This window comes from Dysidea avara, chromosome 1 (assembly GCF_963678975.1).
Source record: "Dysidea avara chromosome 1, odDysAvar1.4, whole genome shotgun sequence".
NCBI classification, from domain to species: Eukaryota; Metazoa; Porifera; class Demospongiae; order Dictyoceratida; family Dysideidae; genus Dysidea; species Dysidea avara.
In genome coordinates, this window is record NC_089272.1 from 2,209,534 (window position 1) to 2,217,805 (window position 8,272).

The following is an 8,272-nucleotide window of genomic DNA, read 5'->3' on the forward strand; positions in this document are numbered from 1 at the left end:
CACCTGGTTTACTGAAATTGTTTTCGTAAAAGTGTGTGTGTGTCTACTTATGTCTGTCCGTACGCACCAACGTGAGCAAAATCATTAAATGGTAAAAGCAGCTTTTATGTGTAAGAAGTAAAAGTGAAATGAAGTCTGTATTAACTTACGCACTGGTGAACTTTGTTCTGAGGTGGTTTCTTTTCGGCGGTCTGATACACAGATGTAGTGACTCTTCTCACACTTTGTGAACTATCTTCCCATTGGGTTTTACAGGCATTTAACAATTGAGAAACAACAGTGCAGGCCTCGCAGACTACCAGGAATAGTCTATCCCTTTGGTTGGAAATGGGGCGTATCCCAACGTGCACGAATGAAAATGAAGAGCAGCTTTGAGGCTTTCTCGAGAGAATTTGTGGGAAAAACACAATAATTATAGTAGAATGGCATAGGGCCAAAAAATGAGGATTTCGTGCACTTTGTGATACAATTATGAAACTTTCCACACAAATTGTGCTCCTCGTCACATGTTTTTTGATATAGAGCCATCATGGATTTGACCTTTGCTGGCCTTTTCAGCCATTTTTCATAGAAAATTATTCATTTTTGTTTATCTCCCTGAGGCATTATTTTACATTGTTAAAACATGGTATCAGATTAAAGATGTTGATCTAAGAACTACATTTTTGTTTGAAGTTAATATCTCATTCCACCACAGAGTTATGATCATTTTTATAAGTCATAAAATTCTTTGCCCTTGGGGTCTAAATTACTAATGGGTAAGTGATTCATAGAATTTCATGATTAATATAAATGATCATAACTTCGGAATGCAATGACCTATTGACTTCAAATCAGGGCTCAACCCAGAATATTAACCTAGAGGGGGCGAAGTAAGTCGCTTCGGATTCTAGGGGGGTCTGGGGGCATGCTCCCCCAGGAAAATTTTGAAAATTTAGGTGTAAATATACTCAATTTTGGTGAAATTTTACTGTGATGCCATTGAATATTGACCATTGGATTATACAACTTTGGGATCAATTAAACCTTTCCATTTCTCAAGGCTTTAGGTATAAACCTGGGGGGGAAATAGCTAACCCAGAGGGGGCCTGTGCCCCCCCCCGCCCCACCCTAGATTAACCCCTGCAAATAAAAGCCAAGCAGCATGTTTTAGCAGCACCTTTAATTTGAAACAGTGCAAAATGATGCCTCAGGGAGATAAAGACAAAAACGATGAATTTTCAATACAAAATGACTGTAAAGGTCACCAAAGGTCAAATATGTGATAGCTCTATATCAATAAATATATATCACAAGGAGTACAACTTCTATGGAAAGTTTTGTAATTGTATCAAAAAGTGCACAACTATCGCACTGTGCCGCTCTACTAATAGTCAAACTATAAAACAGTTTATAAGATATTTCTGTGTGTAATATGTTGTTAAAAGCAGTTTATTTAACAAGCGCTTCCTTAGCAGTGCTTAGCAACATAATTGAAGAATTACAAAAATTTCATGAATTACAAAATCCGAGAATTACAATAAATTAATCAGGCAATATTGCACAGCATAATAAAATAGTAATACATAGTTGGTTGAGTTAGCTAACTGCATGGCGCCTGGTTTTTAGAAGTAGTACAACATCAACTTATTTCCTCTCAGAATGGTAAGATAAAGAATGAAACTGTAAACAATAGTTTACTCCACAATTTTTAAACCAGGTGCACGCCCACAGCCGGCCGAAGGCCGGCTGTGGGCGTGCGCCTGGTTTACTGTAATTGTTTCCGTAAAAGTGTGTGTGTGTACCTATCTATCTACCTATGTACCTATGTACCTATCTACCTATGTTTGTCTGTACGCACCCACGTGAGCAAAATCGTTTAATAACGGTGAAAGCAGCTTTTACGTAAGAAGTAAAAGTGAAATGAAGTCTGTATTAAACTTCTGCACAGGTGAACTTTGCTCTGAGGTGGTTTCTTTTCGGCGGACTGAAATACGGGTGTGGTGACTTTCCTCAGACTACCTTCCCCTTGAGGTTTTCAGGCATTTAGCAACTGAAAAACAACGGTGCAGGCCTCGTACACTGCCAGGAATAGCCTATCGCTTCGAGTTGAAAGGGGCGTATCCCTTATGTACACGAACGAAAATGAAGAGCAGCTTTGAGGCTTTGTCGAGAGAATTTGTGGGAAAAAACATGTTAGTCACACTATAAAACAGTTTAGAAGATAGTTTTGTGCGTAATATGTTGGTAAAAGTGGTTTATTTAACAAACGCTTCCTTAGCAGTGCATAGCAACGTAATTGAATGAATTACGAATATTTCATGAATTACGAGAAATAGCTAAATTATATTATTGCACAACCCAAACTACCATACTGTAAAGTAGTAATACATAGTTGGTTAATTCATAGTAGTATATACTGTCTATAGTTATTCCAGATGAGTTAGCTAGCTGCATGGCGCCTGGTTTTTAGAAGTAGCACAACATCAACTTGTTTCAAAAATACTTATGGTAGGCAGCTGATATGGGTTAACACAGAAGTGATGGCCATCAATGACACTGATATTCAGTGGTATGGGATCCAATATTAAACTAGTTGATAAAATCACTTCTAGACCTTTCACCTCTCTTAAGGTTAATTATCATGAATAATTGTACAACAACAAGGAATGGGATTTGAGAGGTACGCTAGTACATACCAACAACCTATGATCATCAAACTATTTCACTTACACATGGTACACTAACAACACATACTCACCTCATCACGGGCTGCAGTGATGTCCACTCCTCCTGATGATAGGCTCTGCAGGACAGCAGTCTTACCATAACGTGCTGCTCGTAGTATTTCCTTACTCTCCTCCTACAGTTACATTATGTATGATACACATGTAGCTAATGTGGTGAGTGTATCTGTATGTACCCCATTGTGGTCTGATCATTGTCAAGGATATCCTTTTCATTTTCAAGAACTGTCAGTGTCTTAGTGTCTACACTGAGAATTTTTCCCTGACAGTATATGAAAGTTGTGGAAAGATATACTGTACCATACATCAACAACATTGAAATACAAAATTAATATCAAACATGATTAGTTATCATTTTAGAGAGGCAACAAGATAAGTTATCACAAACACAGCCAATCTTGGCTTTATTGTTAGTAATGTAGAACCTAACTGTGGACAAGTATACTGTCATAATCTATCTGTCACTATCGGGATCGTTGTAAACAACACAGTGGCCCCCAAAAATGCTGTTGTTAAAAAAGTGCCCCACCCTCTGTTTCTCACTCTTTTAGCTTAGTTTTCATATAGCTCTCTTGCCCGCCTGATCAGTCTTCATACTGAGCTTTATATCATGTGACCAGATTTGCAAAAAGGGGTCTTTCACACACATCCAATTTACCAACTTTTACAACTCATAACTTCAGATTGGAAATGGGTATTGATTTGAAATTTGATCAGTACTGAGAACCAACATAGCTTAGTAGTTGGAGAAAGTTTCAGATTAATATGTTTCTTGAATACTGAGTTATAGTCTTCTGAGTTCATAGAATTGGATGTGTGTGGGAGACCCCTTTTTGCAAATCCAGTCACTTATAAACTTAAAATTGCAAGATTGTTGGAAAGAAATATCCATTAATATCATACACTATTGTACTTTATTAGGACATCGATATACACAAAGACTCCACACTATTTATAGTAACCTGAAGTATGCATTATTTAATCTCCAGAGGGGTAAATAAAAACAGTGGACCCGGGGACCAAGGACCTGGGGACCCACAGAAATCCAACTCTTCTTGGAATTTATATACCTCACAGTATTCTATACTTGTACTAGGTACCTCTGAAAGTAGTCTTGCATGGCCAATCCACTTTTCCCCCCTCACGACGTCCAGCATGATGTTTACACCAATTAGAAATTATAAACGCCTCTGAAAAAGTGTCTGAAGCTGACTGCATTTATAGGCCACTCCCTGCTACACAATAAGCATACTAGTCTATTATGTCACCTAGCTACTAGAGTAGTTTAGGAACATTGTACAAATGCACTATGATGTATGAAGAGCTGTTGGAACTTGCTTAGTTTGGCTTAGCTAGTAATTGCTCACAGTGAACATGCTAGTCTATTATGTCACCTAGCTACTAAAGTTTAGAAACATTGTGTAAACAAATATTCTGGGGAAATAGCAAGTGACCTATACCTAAATATTTCAAGGGGAAAATATTTTGAGGTTGAGCAATGTTCAGTGCTAAAAATAAAATTTTCACGGATTTGCAAACACTCAAAATGTATTAGACTATATGGAGGTCAAAATATTTCAAAGGAAAAATTTTCGTTGATACAGGTTTTTGCAATTGAATTCGTCCCATTTGAAATTGAGTCTGTCGCTTTTGCAATTAAATTAGTCCCGTTTGCAATTGAATTCGTTGGTTTTGCAATTGAATTTATCCTGTTTGCAATTGAATTCGTCAGGTTTTGCAATAAAATTCGTCAGGTTTTGCAATAAAATTCATCACTTTTGCACTTAAATTTGTCCATAACAAGAATGGCAGCTGGAGAAAACATGAAAACATGGTGTAGCAACTGCTACAAGAACTTGTTCAAGTACAACAGTAGTAAACAATTCTTAATAAGGTAATAATTCTTCCTCTACAGCCTATCCAGCAACATTCCAAGGGGTAGTCACCTCCATACCACCAATTGATGCACTTGCGACCGGGATCAAAATTTAATCAAGTGATCAAGGGGTATTTCTGCAGTGAATCAAGCGATCAAGGCGTTCAGAAAAGCGGTGATCAAGCACCTTTGGAAAGCTAACTTTGAGCAACACAAGAATTTACTAAGCTTTTACGGTTGACGATCAAGAATCAAGGCTCTTGGTAAGATGAAATCAAGTCATCAAGGCATAATTTTGGTGATCAAACTTTTTGATCCTGGTCGCGAATGCATCAATTGGTGGTATGGAAGTGACTATCCCTTGCATTCTAAACTCTGCTACGTCGTTCGCGATGGGTGTGGTCACTCGCGAGCAAGCTAATTAACTTGTCAGACAGCTATCAGCTTCACATACTACCAGCTCCAATTACCTTCTAGTGTTTCAAGTGTAATTCTCCATGGCGTAAATAATTCATCTCTTAATGAACGGTTGGTTTCTTGGAGCCGTTTTGCTTATGACAAGTTGTAATGCAAACGCGACGAATTCTATTGCAAAACCGACGAATTCAATTGCAAAACCGATGAATTCTATTGCAAAACCGATGAATTCAATTGCAAAACCGACGAATTCAATTGCTAATGGAATGAATTCAATTGCAAAAACCTGTAACACACAAAACCGTGAAATCGGTGAAAATTTCCCCGTCAAAACATTTAGGCTATACAGCAATTAATGCAGTCAGCTTCAGACACTTTTTCAGAGGTGCTCATAATTTCTAGTTGGTGTAAACATCATGCAAGATGCCGCAAGGGGGGAAAAGTGGATCGGCCATGCAAGACTATATGCAGAGGTACCTAGTACAAGTATAGAATACTGTGAGGTGTATAAAATTCCACGAAGAGTTGGATTTCTGCGGGGTCCCAGGGTCCACTGTTCTTACCAACCCCCTTCAGAGGACTTTGAGGCAAAATTTTTTCAACCGGGTTAATTGATTACTTTGTGTGTCAAGTTAATCATCATTCACATACCACTATTATATTAGCTATACTGGGCTGTCTAGGCTATTTCATGCCAGTGACCATTACAAAACTTAGCAATGTGCGTCAAAAGCGCACAGGCCAGCAACTATACGAGTCGCATCGAGCGGGAAAAGCCAAGTAGCAAATTTTCACACAGACTGATCAACAACTTTGGAGATAATGATTAGTGCTGATGAAATAGAAAGACGATAACTAACAGGGTGTGACCATGCATGGTGTGACTACCGGTATTTCTAAACATTTGGCGGAGTGTGCACCCTTTAGTAGTGACGGCAACCGGCCATCAGTATTACTAGTAGACGAGTCATACTTCACATTAAAACTACACTGTATACTAACCTCTGTAGGGTTTCTTCCTGTCCCACAAGGAGGAATCTTCAACATTTTCACCCACTATGTTCCACCCACTTCCAGGCCTGCCAACTCTCACGGGTTTACCGTGAGTCTCACGGTTTCACTGCCCTGCTCAAGGGCAGCAGATCGAACCTCACGGTTTTTGAGGCCTGCTAACTCTCACGGTTTCACTAACCTTCGTTGGATAGAATCTCACGGTTTGTAGCGCGAATGTCACGGATTTCAAGTTTAAAAAGTCGAGACCTTTTTTTTTTTTTTTTTTTTTTGGTCTCAGCATAGCATCTACCAGTTTTTTTTTTTTACTACACACTGCAATACAATAAAGGTACAGAAATCTCAAGATTTTTTTACTTTCCAGGTTGGCAGGCCTGCACTTCCTGGTTCCTTCTCATTCACATGCAATAATTTAGCGAGAGGAAAATTTTACGCTTTTTCTTTGTTAGCTAACAACCCCAAAGGGACTACATAGATGCAGTGATCTTGAGATGTCTGCATTTTGCTGTCTTTATTAATGTCCGAGACCTAGCTACATTCAGAAAGCTGAACCAAAAACTGTTGCTGAGTGAGCCCTGCAGCTGCCACGAGGAGCCGAACTATAGCAATTGGCATGACAATTAAGCTGAAGAACCTGTTGGTCAAGTTAGTCCAGTAATGCATACCCCTTTTCAAGATGGGTAGTAACAAATTATTTATTAAGACTTTACAGCACAAGTGCTGAAGGTCTGCAGGACTCCATGGTCCTAAGTCTGTTTAAAGTTGTTGCAGTAAGAATGTTTAAAAAGGTGGAGAAAGGAGAAAAATGTATGACTGCGGGACCTCGACAGCCTTGAACCTAAAGCCATCCAATTAACCCTTGAACGTGCGGTCAGATTGTCTCCTTGTATTTACATGTATCCATGAACCTTAGAGAATGACTTTTTATTCTCTCAAAGTAGCTACTCCATGCCAAATGGAACCAAGTGGACCTTATTTTATTAAAAGCTTACAGCACAAGTGTTGAAGGTCTGCAGGACTCCAGATAGATAGCTAGATATATACAATGAGAGCTGTTCTATTTTTAATATTTATTATTAGCTAAGCAGGTGGCACAGGTCACTACACAAATGCTACATTTCAAGTTGGCTGGTATATGAATACCTCAATAAGTGTACAGATAAGTGAGTATAAAGAGCTACTTTAAATAACTCACCGAAAATCCTTGCAATGAAACATCTTCAGCATGTAGATAAGAACATTATAGCAACAAAGTATAGCCTACACCAGTAAACCTAACTCTGAACACAATTCTATTTATTTTATTTATTTAATAATGCTTTACAGCACAAGTGCTGAAGGTCTCCTACAGCCTGCTCAAAGGCTTTAGCTACTTAAGGTGTGTTTGAAAAGTTGGAGAAAGGAGAAAAAATCCATGACTGGACCTAGCTAGCCTCAAACCTGCAACCATCCGATTTACGCTCGAACGCTTACAGGAGTCTACCAGGTGGTCAGGATGATCTCTAAGTACCCCAAGTGTTATAATGGCCTGAGGCTACCACTGTAATGGTATTTTGCCTGAGAAGAAATCACAATTTATATTCAAAGATGACATCAAAAATAAGTCATGGACATAGACCATGTCATTATTGTGACCATGTCAAGTACAGTAGGTCCCAAACATACACGTTGATACACATTCTCATTGTAGTTTGTCAAATATTGATACAATGTTTGCAGTAACTTGCCCAACTTTGCTTACCACATCAGATAGTAATTACGTTGTGGTATGTAAACTGTGTGGCTTCCTGCTTTTACAGGTAAATGTTACAATATCTGGTAGTGCCCTTCCTTATTAGGACATATTAATACAGGTACATGTGATGTCATCATACCATGTGTATTGGAATGGAATTACTATACTTACTAATATTGTCCTCACAGTTACAGGAATTCACCAGTCATTTTCATAACAAAAATAAACATTTCAGGTCACATATACACTAGTTCAGTGTCTACACAGACCATTACAGTAATAAACTATAGTATGCTTGCATACAGTACTCAATAGCTAGCTAGGTATGAACAAAAAGCAGAATCAAACTGTTTGTAGGCTCTGCTGCTGGGTATTACGGAAGTGATGGAAATTCTGTCCAGACTGTTGATTATGTGCCACTCCACCCCCCCAATTGTGGTCAGCTTCCCCTGCCAACCAATGTCATCAGGTGATCCAGTAATACTAAATCACACTGGCCATGGCTTA

General features: G+C 38.6%; 1 protein-coding gene across 2 annotated transcripts in view; it reads right to left on the bottom strand.

Annotated features, from left to right (window-relative positions):
- The window catches only part of LOC136252544 (uncharacterized), a 72,991-nt gene extending 66,516 nt beyond the window's left edge, over positions 1–6,475 (bottom strand). Inside the window, exons 1-3 of one of the 2 annotated variants that reach the window (XM_066045024.1) lie at positions 6,408–6,475; positions 6,022–6,087; positions 2,741–2,842 (exon numbers count right to left, since the gene is read on the bottom strand). In XM_066045024.1, the coding sequence (XP_065901096.1) occupies positions 2,741–2,842; positions 6,022–6,066 (147 nt within the window). In that variant the 5' untranslated portion in view covers positions 6,067–6,087; positions 6,408–6,475. Of the gene's footprint in view, positions 1–2,740; positions 2,843–6,021; positions 6,326–6,407 lie in introns of those variants that run through there. The other variant, XM_066045021.1, reaches the window with a different exon arrangement.
- Between the last annotated feature and the right edge of the window lie 1,797 nt (positions 6,476–8,272).